This window comes from Cajanus cajan, chromosome 7, assembly GCF_000230855.2.
Source record: "Cajanus cajan strain Asha chromosome 7, NIPB_CcT2T_4, whole genome shotgun sequence".
NCBI lineage: Eukaryota > Viridiplantae > Streptophyta > Magnoliopsida > Fabales > Fabaceae > Cajanus > Cajanus cajan.
This window is the reverse complement of record NC_138523.1, coordinates 3,292,820-3,309,457: the sequence shown is the minus strand read 5'-3', so window position 1 is coordinate 3,309,457 and position 16,638 is coordinate 3,292,820. Positions and strand designations below refer to the sequence as shown.

The window sequence follows — 16,638 nt, the reverse complement described above, 5'->3', positions numbered from 1 at the left end:
TCTTACCAATGTTTTCTTTTGTCTTTTGTCTTTTTTTTTTTTTTTTCTTTTTTCAATATGTTGTCCAAATTTTTCTTTATCATAAGTAATAAAAAAATTCATACGATTTTTTTTATAAGGAAAATAGTTTTCATGATAATATTTCATAAAACTTTCTTCCTTTCTCAAAAAAAAAAATAATAATAAATTTTATGATGAGTTTATGAAAAAATAATTTTCTATTTAAAAGATTTTTATTAAAGTTGAGAAAAAAGGTAATTATTTTTTAAAATAATTTGACCAAAATAGTATTTAAAATTCAATTTCAAGGTTATAATTTGTCTAAATTTGTCAAAAAAAAATTTATTTTTAAATTTCTTAAAATATTATATTATTTAATAAATGAGAATCTCTAACTTTAATTAAATGTTAAACATAAAGATATTTCATGATGATTTTTTCAGATATATATAAATTTCGGGATCAAAATCATGATTATGTGATTAAGAGATTCAAATGTTTTTTCATTTAAAATAACACTCATTTGTAATGCGAGTTTGTTTCTGTATATAATATTTCTTAAAAAAATGTTTGATGATATATATTAAAATAGTATGCCTATTTTAGTATTTTAAGTTTCGCATTTTACGAGTTAAATGTTTAGTATATATAATTAAAATTTATAATAAATTATATATATAAATAAGTATTTTATTTAAATATATTAATTATAGTTAATTTTATATAAATAGTTATTTTTAAATATATAAATTATATTTTAAATTTAAGATAAATAATTTATATTGCATCACAAAATTATTTTTAATTATTAATAATTTATTTTTAAAATACTAAAAAGTTAATTCATAAATAAATATTAAAAAAAATAAAAAAAATGAATTAAATAAGAAGTTAAAAGAATAATTCCTAAAAATACTTTCAAGAAAAATAATTATTTGTATTTAATATATAGGGACGGATACTTAGAAGTTATGGTGGTGAGTATTTTTTATTTCACTTGACAAAGGGATTTGCTTGTATGTTTTAAAAGGTTCAATAATTGCTCAACTTAATTGAAAAGATCATAATTACTAGTCTATTGTAACATTGTGATTTCGCTTTTATGCCTACTTATATATGTGATTTATGATGTATTGTGATGTTTTAAGTTGTTGTGTTGTGATTGTTGTTAAACTCACCCATTGGTAGCTTGAATTATTGATTTTGAAGTAATTTTTGAAGATGATGAAGTTAGGGTTTTGAGGGAGAAACACCCAAAACCCAAAAATATTAAATTTAAGTTGGATTCATATTGCATGTTGAGGTTAAAGGTGACTTCTAGTTGTTTATGTTGTTGATAACCATTTTCGTGGCTTGCATGAGGTGTGGAGTGACTAGTTTGAGCTGGGAAGGTGCATGCACAATTGTAGAAAAGGTTAAAAATATGACGCTTGGTCAAAAGTTTCTTAAAATGAATTAAGTTTTTGACCATTGGACCAAGTTGCATATGTAACCAATTATTGAATTTTGGCAATCAATTGCCTAATGAATAAGTGTAATATGGAAAAGAAAAACTTGTTTTAATTGGTTACATGACGATGTAAACGATTATATTACACGTATTTAAGTTATGGATTGCAACTATGATCAATTTATCAATTACAGCAACATTCTTTTTTATATATATAAACCCAAACACCTTTCATTTTTAAGATGATGAGTTCAAATACATTCTGAAACACATGAAACTTTTTGATAGAGAAAATATGTTTTCTTCAAGAAAGTTCAAGAGAGTAAATACATGTGAGTAAAAAGTTTTGTGAAAGATAATTCATTGTGGAAATGCTACAAAGCTTTCATAAACCAAGAAAAAGTTTCTTTGATAATAAGAAACACAATCAAAGGAAAGCTTCACCACTTAGGTCATTTCATTCTTTGCTTTTATTTTCAAGAAGTCAGGGTAGATTTCTTGTGTTGTTTTAGAATTCCATTTAGGGAGATTGTTCTCAAGATAAGGATTCTTGAGTGTACAAGTTAAGGAAGGGTTCCTAAATTAGAGCTTGTCCAAAGGTTTCTGTAAGCATTATGGAAATGCCTATGATCAAGGTGTGATTGGTTTGGTTTGTAATACATTTTTCCCTATAGTGGATGCCCCGTAATATAGGTTGATTATGGAAGATTGGATATAACTTTATGAGGAAAGTGAACTAGTATAGATTGATGTGTGAATATTTTAATTCCATCTCTCATTTTCTTGTTTATCTTGTCTATGCCTTAGAGTTCTTGAAATCTTCTTTAGATGTTTATAGGTGAAGTTATAAGGCTACCTCTTAAAAGAGAAGTGAAGTTTTGCATTGACTTAGTTTCAGGTGCGGGACTAGTGTCAATAGCTCCTTATAAAATGGATTTGACTGAGCTATTTAGGTTGAATAAGCAAGTTGAAGATCTTTTGGAGAAAGAAAATAGAACATACATATAGATACACTTGTATAGAAACATATTATCTATAAATTTAGTCTTTCTTGTATATGTTCACTGCTTTGTATTGGTTGTACAATGTTTAAGTGAGGCGAACACATCATTAATGCAACCTTTCATAACCATTGTTTTGAGCTTGGAGAGACTTTTCTGAAAAAGAATAGTTTCTTTTAAACTTAGAGAGGCTTGACTATAAAAAGATACTTGGTTGTTAAACTTGGAAATGCTTGTTGTTAAAAAAATACTTAGGTAGTTACTTAAAAAGGCAAGTCAAATAATACTTATGGTTGAATCAGAAGTGGCTTATTGGAAAAATACTTGTATCTTTGTTTTAAAGATAGTGAAACTCAATCTAGTTGAATTGAGAATTGGACATAGTCTAGGTGGTTGAAACGAACTAGTATAAAAATATATAATATTCCACCTGACTGCTCTTTGCACTTCATTTGACTAGTGTTATTAATTCACTACCAAAATACCATGATAGTAGGTTTGATGTGTCCATCAATAAGGATATATGTATAGTCAGAGAAAATGATGAGACTCAACTCTTCAATGCTAATAAGAAAAACAATTTATATAAGATTAAGCTAAATGAACTAACAAGTCAAAACGTAAAGTGCTTGGTTTCAATTAAAAACTATTGTATGTGGCATAAGAAACTTGGAAATGCAAGTTTGAGATTAATCTCAAACTTGAAAAAGTATAACCTCATGAGATTTTTCCAAATCTTGCTCACTACTCTAATGATCTTTACAAATCTTGCCAAATGGGGAAACAAGTAAAAATCTCATTTAAATCAAAACATTGTTTTGACCTCTTAGTCATTGGAGCTTTTACATATTGACCTGTTTGGTCCAACCAAAACTACGTATGTCAATAATAAGAGATACGAACTAGTCATAGTGGATGACTATACTAGATGGACATGGGTTTTATTCTTAACTCACAAGGATGAGTCTTTCAAAGTCTTTCATATTTTCTGTAAAAAGAATTCAAAATGAGAAAGGCATATCCATTGCATCTATTAGGAATAATCACGCTTGTTAAGTCAAAAGACAATCTTAGATCTCTCATGTTTTATAAGTTTTAATAATAACAAATACTACATTTTTTAGTAAGAAAACGCCTTGTAAAAAGTTGTCGTTTCAAATTGTGTAAGATGAAGTGGTGTTTGCAAGACAAAACAAATTAGACAAACTATACAAATTATTTCTAATGATCATTATTTATTGTGACTGATGATTTCAAATATTCAAATGAATGATTTATACTTAACAAATCGAAAGTTGTTGTCTTGGAACTCACATTTTGTTAAAAAGTGTATAAAAGCATGATGAGTAGCAAAGCAAAGGATAAAGATCTTAGATTTCACAGAAAAGGAATTGAAAAAGGACTACATTCTTGCCTGCATGTTGACTTTGCTTCCTGTTATTTCCATTTTGCTACTTTGTTCTAATAAGTAACTTGATCTGTCAAAGATAAGGAGTATATGTTTAGGTGAAAGACATTAACTAAAGCATTTAATGCACAAATAGATACTTCCTCTCTCTAAAGATCAGACGAAGGAGAAAGACAAAGTAGTTTTATGAATCAAGCTCAAGAAGTTGCAAAGATCATCTCTTGCAAAGCTACTATATAAGAAGCTTTAAAACTCAAGAGAAAATAACAAGCATGATAAAGAATAGAAGTGTAAATATAGAAAAATACTAAGATACAATAAATGCCTCTTAGAAGATCTTCTTCAAGAGTTTTCTTGTACTTAAACAATTTGTTGTAATCATGTCTAAAAGAGACGACAACTACAACCTTGTAATATCTTCATAACCATTACTATAGGGTATAGCCTATAGAAACTTGACTATAAAATAATACTTGGGGTAGAGCTTAAAGAGGTTTGATTATAAAAGAATACTTGGGTTTGAGTCTAGAGATATTTATTTGTAAAAGAATACTTAGGTAATGGCTTGAAAAGGCTAGTTAAAGAACACTTGTTTGAGCTAGAAGTGGCTTGGTAAAAGAATACTTGTAAAATCGCTAAAAGTTAGTGGAACTCAACCTGGTTGAATTGAGAACTGGACGTAGCCTCAGTGGTTGAGGTGAACTAGTATAAAAATATTTTGTGTTCATTGATTATTTTTACTGGTTCTTTGTCGGTTGTAGATACTACTTCACATACTTGAAAACATGAGAGATTTTGATATACATTATTCACCCACTTTCTAGTGTCTATCTTTTCTCCATAACATGGGTAAATTTGAAAAATAAAAGGTTTTCAAGGGTTCTATAAGGAGAACAAAATTCTCCACAACTTACCTATGCCACGAACACCACAACAAAATGGTATGATTGAGAGAAAGAACATGTCATTGCAAGAAATAATTAGAACCATGTTGAATGATAATTCAACCCCAAACACTTATATGCAGAAGTAGTGAATATTTCCTGTTATTTATAAAACATGATTTATATAAGACTTGTCCTTAACAAGAATCCTTATGAATTGTGAAAAGGACGCAAATCCAACATATTGTGTTTCCACCTCTTTGGATGTCAATGTTTCATACTAAACACTAAGGACAATCTTGGTAAGTTGGATTTTAAGTATGATGTTGGAATGTTGTTTGTCTATTCAGAAATGTCTAAAGCATACATTCATTCATCATTCGTAAGCAACAAGCCACACTATATATATATATATATATATATATACACACATATAAACACACAAACACATCAATTATAAACAATACTTGTGCAATGAATCTTCCTAACTCTATCCATGTGGTATAAATTTTCTCATCATCATCAAAAATACAAAATAGTCTAAGAGTAATGGAATGGGTCCACCCCATCGAATCATGTAGGGACCATCCATCAATAGTCATCCCCTTGAACCACCTCAACTAGGGGATGTCTATTAGGATCCTGTTGAAGTATTACAACTAGCCATGGTAACTTTCAATTCCCGTTATAGGTTTTCCCACCATAACACTCCTTGGGGCACAGGTAAATGACCTATAATATCCCACCTGCATAGACTCACTATCTCACAAAACAAATTATTAATGCATGGAATCAATACACTTGACACAACAACATAATATGCATACTCAACTCCTCAAGTGTCAGTTTGCAGCACTAGACTTATTTATCATATTTCATCATTAATATTATCATAATATACAATAATTTGATTTCTCATTTGTTAGTCCACAACACTAGACTTATACATCATATCTCATCACATTACTCATAGTAATTCAACTCATCATACATCTATATAACTTCTCATACAACAACATCTTCAAACAACATAACATTATACATTATTATTACTTATATTATTCATTCATCACATATTATACATTGATGAGATGTATTTAATGCTTGCAATAAATGAATCAACAGTTGCCTGACATTGTAAGGAAAAACGATGAAGACGGACAAAATAAACTTGTGAGCTAGACTCAAAGTGTTCTAATAGTCATCTTCTCCACCGGAAAAGAGAAGAGACATAACATGCAGAAGAGACTAGTATAGAAACATACACTTTGTAAATTATACTTATGTATAATCCTTACTCTTTCTTGTAAAAGTTTACTACTCTATATTGGTTGTATAATGTCTAAGTGAGACAAGTAAAAAATTTGAGTAACCTATATAACCATTTTTATAATGTTGAGATTGAAGAGGTTTGTCTATAAAAAAAATACGTATTTTGAGCCTAGAGATACTTGTCTAAAAAAGAATACTTGTTTTAAACCTATAGATACTTGTCTGGAAAAGAATACTTATTTTGAGCTTAAAGAGGTTTGATTATAAAAGAATACTTGGTTGATAAGCTTAAAGATGCTTGTTGTAAGAAGAATATTTGGGTAGTTGTTTGAAGAAGCAAGTTAAAGAATACTTAGGTTGGGCCAGAAGTGACTTGTTGAAAGAATGCTTGTATCTTTGTTGAAAGATAGTAGAATTCAATCTAGTTGGATTGAGAACTAGATGTAGTCTTGATGGTTGAGAGAAACCAATATAAAAAATACTCAGTGTTTTGTTTGACTTCTCTTCATACTCTATCTGACTAGTGATACTACTTCACTATGTTAAAAGTGCGAGTTTTTGATATACACTATTCAATTCCCTGTCCAGTGTTTATCTTTTCTCCACATGATTATATAATAAATAATAATAATTATGTAAAATAAGACATTTCATATTCCTAATATAGTAAAGACTTAAATATGTTTTTAATTCCTATAAAATTATCAAGTTTTGATTTTAGTTTCTGTAATATTTTTCTATGTTTTTCATCCCTATAAAATTAAAACCATTTTTATAGCCTCTATTTTTATATAATCATTTTTAAACTATTTTTTATTAATAAAAAGTTAAGTAACCATTTTAAGTATTATCTACAACAATTAATAATATTATATTGATATTTAACACTTTTAAAAAAATTTATAAGCCTTTAAAGTAAATTTTATTTATCCACCTTAAAATAATCATTAGAAACTAAAAATAGTTAGTTTAGATTTTAGAGGGATGAAAACCAAATAATTTACAAGGATCAAAATCAAATTTTTCAAGGACCAAAAATAATATTTATAAATTTTAGAAAGATGAAAAAAAAATAGAAGAATAAAAATCAAAATCATCAATTTTATAAAGATTAAAAACATAGTTGAGCTTATAGTAAAAAAAGTGATTTAATTGTTTTTTTATAACTTTACAAATTTTTTTTTTTACTCTTTATAATTAAAGCTATTTTATTTTAATTTTTTAGATTTCATATTTTTTCTCTTTAGGATTAAATCGCAAAAATTTAAGTGATTATAGAGATTAAAAAGTTTAAAATAATTTATGTAAAAATTAAAATGCAATTTTTTTATTCGCAGAAATTAAAAAGTTAAGTTCATATACGAAAAAAATAATTAAATATTATAAAAAAAGCTAAGAATTGATGCCTGGCTACTTCATCCATACTTTGTCTCTCTGTTTGCATACGTGGCAACTTTCAAGAACTCTCTCTTACTAGTTCTAGCACCAACCTTAGCACAACTGGGTAACACAACACCTGTTTACTTCTTCTAACTTTCCGAGGTTTGCAGAACCCACGAAGCCAAAAATGAAAATTTAGAAGCATTTTCATAGAAGAATCATGAAAGGGTTAGGTCCTCATGCTCCTTTGGTTTCAAGGGGAAAGCCTCCTCCTTCGTTGGCAGTGGTGGATGCGTTGCCATTCTCTTCTTCTATCTCTAGAACCCCCATCCTATACCCATGTAAGTTCTAACCAATAACTATGATGTTTTCTTACACCCCATTTCAAAAGTTTTCATTTCGGAGTGAAGTTTCAAGTCTGAGGTTATATTCTCTTCTCTTTAGTCTTGTGATCTTGTCCATTAGTTTAAAATTCACATGGATTTTTCTGGCAAGTATTATTTGAATGTATTTTTCTTTTTTTGGTTGGAAATGGAAAGATTTTGCTTAGATGGTCATCCAATTCAGGTGGGTCAAGTCCTACATTTTCACCCTTTGGGTGGTTGATAAGAAAATTATGTGTTCCAAGTAATTATGTTAACAAACTTAAGATTTTATACAGTGGTTGTTACTTTTTTCAGTTGTAGTTTGAAGTGATGTTTTCTTGTCCTCTGGAGTTCAATGTTATCCTTTTTGATAGTGAAATTGGCGAGATAAATGCCTTGTTTAAGTAATTGTAGTTCTTGTGTCATACTAGTCATATGCTTCCCACTGATTCTGATCCTTGATGTCTGAATGAAATCATGTGTATGGATTGTGTACTCTCTCACATTTACAAGGCTGACTTTTATATGAATTTCATTCTTGGTACTTATGTTTGTTGACTTAATGAGTGACATTATGCCTGAATTATGTATAGCAAGATGCAGAAAGAAATCCAGGTTGAGCTGGGCCCAAGGCACAATTCGAGCCCAAGCATCCAATATTAGTGGTGTTGAACCTGGAGATTATGGAAGCAATAATGAGAAAGATGGCCAGAATGTCTTTGAAAGACATGCTATTGACGATAGTTCTTCTAAAGTGTGAGTTCCACTAGGTTGATTTCATTTGCTATGCAAGATATGGATATTTAGAGCTTCACAACATGAGATGAAAGGTGGCTCTAGGAACATATCACGATAGACTTTTGGTCTTGACACTATCAGTGGCAAAATGTTTGGTTTTATTATTGTGTTCTCCCTTGAAATCCCAGCTTTTGCATGTGAGATTGTGTTGTAAACTTGCCAAATCATACATATATACTTATGAAATTAAGCAGTGGCAGAATTATGCAGTTCTGTTCTTTTATTTCGTTTTTATTTATTCATTTATACTATTAATGCTGGTATTAGAGTTGAGGCTTCTGATACACAAAGCAACCAGCCATAATTCTAATTCCTAACCAGAAAATCTGAAGTTGGCCACACATGAGCTTTGCATCAATAAACCTGGTTCTTCTAGATCACAACACTCTTTCTCCTCCCCAATTATTTGTAATCAGTCTGACCCTACTTAAGCATGGGAATTTTGTGTTGCTTTTGTTCAAACAATCTCATTCTTGGATGATCCTCTTCTAGATGTTGGATCTAATCAAAGCTTGAATTTGTGCTACTATTTTTCTATTAGAAAATTGCATTCATTCTTGCAATATAACCCTTATCATATGCCTCATACTGGATTAGCCTAATGAATCTATTCAAGGGCGAAATATATTCCTTTTGTGGCTGAGATATGAAATATATATACTATATAAGGTAATACTTCGAAGAGAAAATTGGCAGTAATGCAGTATTCACATCACCATTGCAATAGTAAATATTAGTTGTTTAGGTCAGTGTTATCAGAACCGGATTGGTAATCAATTGGGTCATGACACTAGGTCAGTAGGTCACTAGTTGAACCACATCAACAAGTATATTGCTAGATGCATAATTTTATATAAGCTGTATAATATAAAATCTAATTTTGTCATTGATATACTAAAGTGGCTTGTTGGTGTAGTGGTTCCTTATCTTTTAAATAACCAAGGGAGTTGAGTTCTACTTCTACCAGGTTCAAATCCCCTCCTAATTTTTTTTCTGAATTTCCAAACACCAATCTGATACGTCATCCAGGGTGAAATGCATGTCCAATCTAAGAAGAGGAGCGGACTGGTAATGGTTCCAGTTTATCCAGTCGGACCAGCTGGTCTGGTCTGAGTTTAATAAAACTGGTTTAGGTCACACATGCAGTTCATTCAAAAAGAGAAAAACTCTTGAATTTATTCAGAAGATTGACATTAGAGATTATGTCTATTGATTAGTTTAGTTCAATGATTTAACATATTATTCAATTATTTTCAATTGATTTTTTTTTTTGTATAATATGATTATTCATGGTTCTATTACAATTCTAATGCAAAAATATTTTATGGTTTTGCAGTGTTAAACCTCCTAATCAGATCCCATATCCTCTCTCTGTAGCTTTTGTGTTGTTTGGATGCACTCTCGTGTTTTCACTAATAGCCTTTGTGAAAGGGGGATCTTCATCAGTTCTAGCAGCAATTGCAAAATCAGGATTCACTGCTGCATTTACATTAATATTTGTTTCTGAGATTGGAGACAAGGTAATTTACTATTATTACCAAGGCTTTTCTTTTTGTTTACATTATTAACTTCCCGAATCCCATTTGATTCTTGCTTGTGGCAAAAAATTATTTTTTTAGAGGCTCAACATACTTATTTAGGTATAAATTAGTTCCCAGTACTGTGGATAAACTAGTTGAGTTTGTCAAGTACCTCTCACCCACAGGCTTTAGGTGTCTGGTGGAGGCTCAATAATGGCTTTTTTATTTCCAATACACCCCATGCTAAAGACCTTTAGCTTCAAGCACAATTCAGATGTTTATTTTTTGAAGTCCTTCTGTCGATTATTAACTTAATTATGAAGAATGTGGGTGCCAAAGATTAAACTGTCATTCAGTTGGTCAGAGAGGTTTTAATGCTATACCAAGAATCAAATCTCCTAATAGCTTAAGCTATGAACTGGAGGACTGGAGACTTAGTTATGGGATTTACATTTCTAACATAATTTATGGGAAATAGACGGAACATATCTGAGATGTTGGTGATAATACCAATGTTCTACCACCTCAACATGTCAAAGATGAAATCATTGTCAGCTTGCATTAGTTCATTTATGCTTTTAAGGTGGCATTGGCGTGTTGGTACTGGTTAATTGACAACTATCATTAATGTGTGAAGGGAACGTAGTGTTAAAGGCATAAACAAGGCCGTGATTTATGCGGAAGACCATATTCCTTCCTTCTGTGGGGAGGAGGTATTTTGGAACAAAATATTCCCAGGGATAAAGTACTACTGAAGTGCTCCAACAATGCCCAATTGCCAATCCTCTAGAGTGCGACTAATGAGGGCCACTGCCTTGTGCTCTCTAAATGATGCTATGGGTTAGAGAGAAACAACCCTTTCATCTAGGGAAATGTGACATTACTGGATAGGTAGGCTTTTGAGGGATTACTAGTTAGGATTTTAAATCTCCTTTCCTCCCTATCTTCTTTTAATATTATCCACCATGAACCTCTCCATTTCTAAACTTCTCTCTTCACCTTCAACTTCAAAATCTTTCCATTACCTCTTGCAAGGCTTGGCTAAGAGTGTTTAGAAGGATTTTTGAGAGTTTCTCTACTGAAAATAAAGATTATTTTCTAGTAGAGAATTTCTTAAAAAAGTCCTTCCAGGCTTGTATCTTAACATGCTCTAAATATGCTACTTACATCTTGTCAGCTTTGTAGTTCCTAGCAAGCCCACTTGGTTCTGAGGTCTCAGCCCATGCTACTTACACTGTCCTACCCCAATATTCTTCATTGGGCACCTTTTCCTCCAAGAAAGGGATTAACAGTTTTGTATCTAACAGAATAAAATTTAACAAGCAACTACAAGAATAATTTGTTTTCAGTTATCTGGATCAGCAGCACTTTTCATGCTCCAAAGCAGCTTAGTCATGAAAATCCTATAGTGATTAAAATTTTAGAACATTTTTTCATTTTGATTTTAATCCTGCCTGGAATGTGTTTTATGTGGTTTGATTTTTTAATGGGACAAACTTGTACCTAAAATGTAAAACCTAGGTTGAATGAGTAATGTTTAATCAATAGGCATATTTAATCTGTCCAAATGGTTCAATACGCATCACTCCCTTGGGCAATATTTTTGCATCTCTTGCATCTGCTTTTATTTTTTCTTTCATAATTTTAATTTTTATTATTGCATTGAAATTGTTGTATTGGTTTAGGTGTAGTATTCTAGTTTTTCATTAAACATTCATTAAACTTGTATGTATTCATGGACCTAAAATTAGCCCTTTATATTTTGACCAGACATTCTTTATTGCTGCACTCTTGGCAATGCAATATGAGAAGGGATTGGTGAGTCTTCTGACTTCTTTTTTCAACAATTGTCTCCCTCCTCCCCCTCTCCCAGCTATTGTTGTGGCACGATCTCATTATTGATGTCATAATATCTAGTTTTCTTTGTTATTGTTTTAACTTTCTTGGCTTATATATTTCCTGATTTATGGGATTGAAATTAATCTTCTCTATGGTATATTTCCTCTCTATTGTGTTTTATGGACTAGCAAAATTCCTCTGTTTCCTATATACTTTTTATGTCTCTATGATGCTATATAGTAATTGGCTTGATGTGTAAGAAATGACAAGAATGATGCCTCTTGTGTCAATTCAATAGTTTTATTATTGAAATAACATTTGTGTAACTGGAAATCAAGTGTATACTCATTTTGGGATTGTCGTACCCACCCACTTTCTTAGTCTAACTCATTGATTATCATAGCTATGTAATTTATATTTTGGAACATAATTTTATATATTATAAGAGATATTTTATATATTGACCAGGTCCTATTGGGATCAATGGGTGCTCTTGCTCTCATGTCAATACTATCTGTTGTAATTGGCCGAATCTTTCAATCAGTGCCTGCTCAGTTTCAGACAAGTAAGTTGTTGCATATGGTATTTCTCATACTGATCAGATTTACCAAATTTTAGTATGTCTTTATGATGTAGGGATTTGACTCACATCACTTTCGTCAATGCATTATACTGAAGTACTGATTTAGTGTAATATGTTTGATAAACACAAATTAAGCATGCAAATGAATTAATATTTTGTTTACGAATTGGAGTTGGAAAATTATTATATTATATTATATATATATATATATATATTTTTTTTTTCTGAAAATTTTCACAAGTTTTACTGTTTAATGAGAACTAGAAAGAGGTTTTCTGTCTTTATGTTCTCTTTCATACTATGGCTTGGTATGTCTTCTCTAATTATCTTCACATATTTTTGTCATATTGTAAATCTGTTTTGATGTGCAGCAGTCAGTATTTGACTTCCTAAAATTAGGCATTTAATTAAACTAGCTCCAACTGGTTGTACACACTACGTATTGTCTAAAGGCTTTGGAAGCTCTGTTCAAACTGACACTTTGATATGCTTTAAAGAGAAAAATATTGCCGCTGATACTGTACAAAAACAACCTTTTTCACTGTTCTCATTTTCAATCAAAAGCTGATGCAGTCTGCCTCTTGCATCTACTTCTGAAATAAGGAATCAGAACCCTCTTGAAAAGCAATTGTTAATTTGGAAACATTGTGTTGGATGAGGGTCATCCTGTCTATGTCATTGACGTCAATTCCCTTGGAGTTTAATTTACCAAAATACCCTTGGAAACCCAGTCTTTTCTAATAGAAACATTAGGAATTTATGTAGTTTGGAACATGAAAAATAGTCCAATTCTTCTAAGTTCATGGTTGTTTTAAGTATCTCATTGGAATGCAAGCTACAGTCACATTGATATTAATTGACCTGGCCATTCTTAGGTTCCTATATGAGAGAGCTTAAATTCTATTCATCTGCAATAAGTAGCTTAAGGTTATCAGCTATGAAGCCTAGATACTTAATACGACACAAGTACGATACAACATGGATATGGGGATTCAAATTTTATTTTGAAATTAAGGATATGATACGTCATGATATGTTAAAAAAAATAGAAAATTTTATATAAATATAAAATATTGATAAAAAGGCGAGAGAAATGTGTCTTTGTGGAGTATGCATATTAACTTTTAAAAGGTTTTTTCCATTTAAAAATTTTAAAACTAAAAATAAAAATTTAAAATATTAATAAAACAAACATTTGGGCACAAAAAACATATCCAAGCTGTATCACATGTTATAAAGTCGTATCTGGCCATTGTGAGCCGTATCCAATAATTTTTTTTAAAAAAATAAAAAATAATCGGATACTCCTTGGATTTGTATCCTAGTGTATTTGAGCCGTATCGGTGTCTGACACAGGTACAACACCAATACTTTTCCATTTTTGGAGTATCTAGGCTTCATAGGTTATCAGTGTATCAATCTGTCTTCGTTATTCACTTTACTTGTCACATTTTTTTTCAACTCTTGTTCAATACACTTGGCTTCAGTCAGGTAATCTGTAGTAATGATTTCTCTTTTTACCCTGGCACTGGCCTAGAGTTCATCTAGATTATTGGTTATGATAGTAACTGATGTTTCTGCTTTGTGTGGTCTACTTACAGCCTTGCCAATTGGAGAATATGCAGCAGTAACTCTTCTTTTGTTTTTCGGTCTAAAATCAATAAAAGATGCGTGGGATCTTCCATCAGATGTGGTTAAGAAGGGTGATAACAGCAGTCCTGAACTTGATGAATTTGCTGAAGCAGAGGAGCTTGTGAAAGAGAAGGTTTGAACCCTATGCATGACCAAGGGTCCTGGAAATTTGTGCAGATCTAAATTTTGGTTATATTTATGATACGCAAACCCTAAACCCTAAACTCTGATATATGCAATGCTGGCGGCATATGTGGTTACATTATTCTACCTTTATATTGCCAATTGAACTGTCATTTATACACTTTAACCATGTATTTCTAAAATATCTTTAGGTGTCGAAACGACTTTCAAATCCACTTGAGATTGTTTGGAAATCATTCAGCCTTGTATTTTTTGCTGTAAGTCTCCTCTTCTCATATCCTTTGTATCGATGAACAACTTGGCATATATTTCTGATTGTAAAATCATCACTTTAATAAAACAAGTGTATTGATGCATTGTGAAAATCTTACAATATGTTGCATTTGCTCAAAATGTTTCCCCTGATCTCCACAAGTATAGGTAACCTGAAATTGATCTTGTTACTTTTGTGTTGATCTTTAGGTCGGAATGCCAACTCTAAATACTTATTTCTCAGTTGAATTTTAAATTTCAAGTTGGTTGCAGTGATTAATCAATGCTTCTTATATAGAATAATGTAGTTATATTGGTTTGTGTTATCAGGCATGAATTTTAATTTAGTAACTGGAATTATGTAGGAATGGGGAGATCGCTCTATGCTCGCAACAATTGCACTAGGGGCAGCTCAGGTGCATTTTTAAAATCTTAGATAACCCAACATCTTTTGCTTTATATATTAACCTCAATATTATTTTATTCTTATCACTTTTCAGTCTCCTTGGGGTGTAGCAAGTGGAGCCATTGCTGGACACCTACTTGCAACATCTATTGCTATTCTTGGAGGAGCATTCCTGGCTAACTACATTTCTGAAAAACTGGTACTAGTCATGACCTGATTGGACATTGAATGCTTGAATTCATAATAACTAATGAAAGTTTCTTTATTTTTCATCAGGTTGGCTACTTGGGTGGAGGGCTGTTCCTAATTTTTGCTGTGGCCACCTTTTTTGGTGTTTTCTGATTCATTGCTGCCAATCCTTCAATCCTTTTTTTGTGTGCAATATATCACTGATGGAGCTAAAAGGATAATACATGGACAGATTGCTGAGAGAACAGAGAAAAATTTATTTTAACTTTGTTAAAGATTTCTTGAGTAGACATTAGGAGCATATTGCTCACATGGTTAGGGAATAAGAAGCATGAAATCTGCTGTAAGAGTATGAAGAGAAACATGGGTAATTCTTTCTAGAGAATAGTTTTTTTACGGTGTGCTTATTTGTAGTATTAAACAAACTACATCTATAAGATTCAAGAAACTTGTAATGTAATGTAAGCTTGTTTACTGAATATTTATGAGTTTTCACTTGTTAGGATATTAAGGATGTGTTGGTTTCAATCATAGTGTTTTGTGATTAGTTGCTTTAAAAGATTTTGACCATTGCTTAGTTGTAGAAAGTAGATTTTACAGTTCTGTAACGTGTGTTTAGAATTTGTTTTTAACTTATGTATGAAGGGATGCATATTTTTTAAGCCATTGCTTAGAGGGTATTTGGTATTGGGTTACAAACAAAGTCTTAGATTATTGGATGATGAGAAGAAATAAAGGAAGTATACAATTTTCATAGTATGGAATTACTCAAAATTATCACAAAATGGGTACAAAAATACAATATAGAGTTTAGTTGACGCATGATGCAAGTTAAATTAACTATGGGTAAATATAACCATGGTTAATTATCTTGTACTCAAGTTAACTAACTCTAGTTAAATGTCTACAAGTCTAGTTAGTTGTCTAGAAGTTTGTAAAGTAAGCTAAGCTAATCCTAGTTTAAGAATAACCTAGGTTAGTTTAAGCTAATTCCAACTACTTAATCTAATCATTACAATTACAAGACTAATGATTACTTTTAACAAATTTGTTGAGATATCACTACCAAAGTTATGTAACTTAATTTGTAGCTTGGATGACAAATTTGACATGGTTTGGACAACCAAACCACTTGCATGGGCAAGTGGACATCCAGACCTATGGGCCATAAAATGATTTGGGTCATCCAAGCCCAAATAAGCCCAAATAAGCTTATAGCTCCACAGAAGCTTAGGTATTCTATCTTCACCTTGAGTCTACTCCTCTTGCATTCTTCTTGACATTATGCTTGTTAAAGGTTCTATGATCTTCAAGAATGATTTTCCATCAGCATGACAAAGCAAAATTAATGATGCATAATCTACTTTGTAGTAACAAAATATTTTATTCATTAAAAACTTTCATTTGTAGTTTAGATACATTCTACACATTGAACCATTGAAGTTGACTTAGTAGTGATGATTGAGTTAATATTTATAGGGTCTTAAGTTTGAACCATGTTATCATCATTGTAAT

At 31.0% G+C, this 16,638-nt stretch overlaps 1 protein-coding gene across 1 annotated transcript; it reads left to right on the top strand.

The window, feature by feature from the left end:
• Positions 1–7,458: 7,458 nt before the first annotated feature.
• LOC109792005 (protein PAM71-homolog, chloroplastic) lies at positions 7,459–15,654 on the top strand. The gene is made up of 10 exons (XM_020351381.3): positions 7,459–7,736; positions 8,354–8,516; positions 9,895–10,078; positions 11,849–11,896; positions 12,386–12,482; positions 14,102–14,265; positions 14,468–14,533; positions 14,894–14,944; positions 15,029–15,133; positions 15,211–15,654. Exons 1-10 carry the CDS (start codon positions 7,616–7,618, stop codon positions 15,274–15,276), a joined length of 1,065 nt encoding a protein of 354 aa, XP_020206970.1. The 5' UTR covers positions 7,459–7,615; the 3' UTR covers positions 15,277–15,654.
• The last annotated feature ends 984 nt before the right edge of the window (positions 15,655–16,638 follow it).

What these genes read in the sequence shown, in the direction of transcription:
- LOC109792005 (XM_020351381.3), top strand. Translation starts at nt 7,616, where the DNA reads ATGAAAGGGTTAGGTCCTCATGCTCCTTTGGTTTCAAGGGGAAAGCCT. An exon ending in TGCAATATGAGAAGGGATTG is followed by an intron (nt 11,897 to 12,385) that starts GTGAGTCTTCTG and finishes TATATTGACCAG; the next exon opens with GTCCTATTGGGATCAATGGG. An exon ending in AGGAGCTTGTGAAAGAGAAG is followed by an intron (nt 14,266 to 14,467) that starts GTTTGAACCCTA and finishes AAATATCTTTAG; the next exon opens with GTGTCGAAACGACTTTCAAA.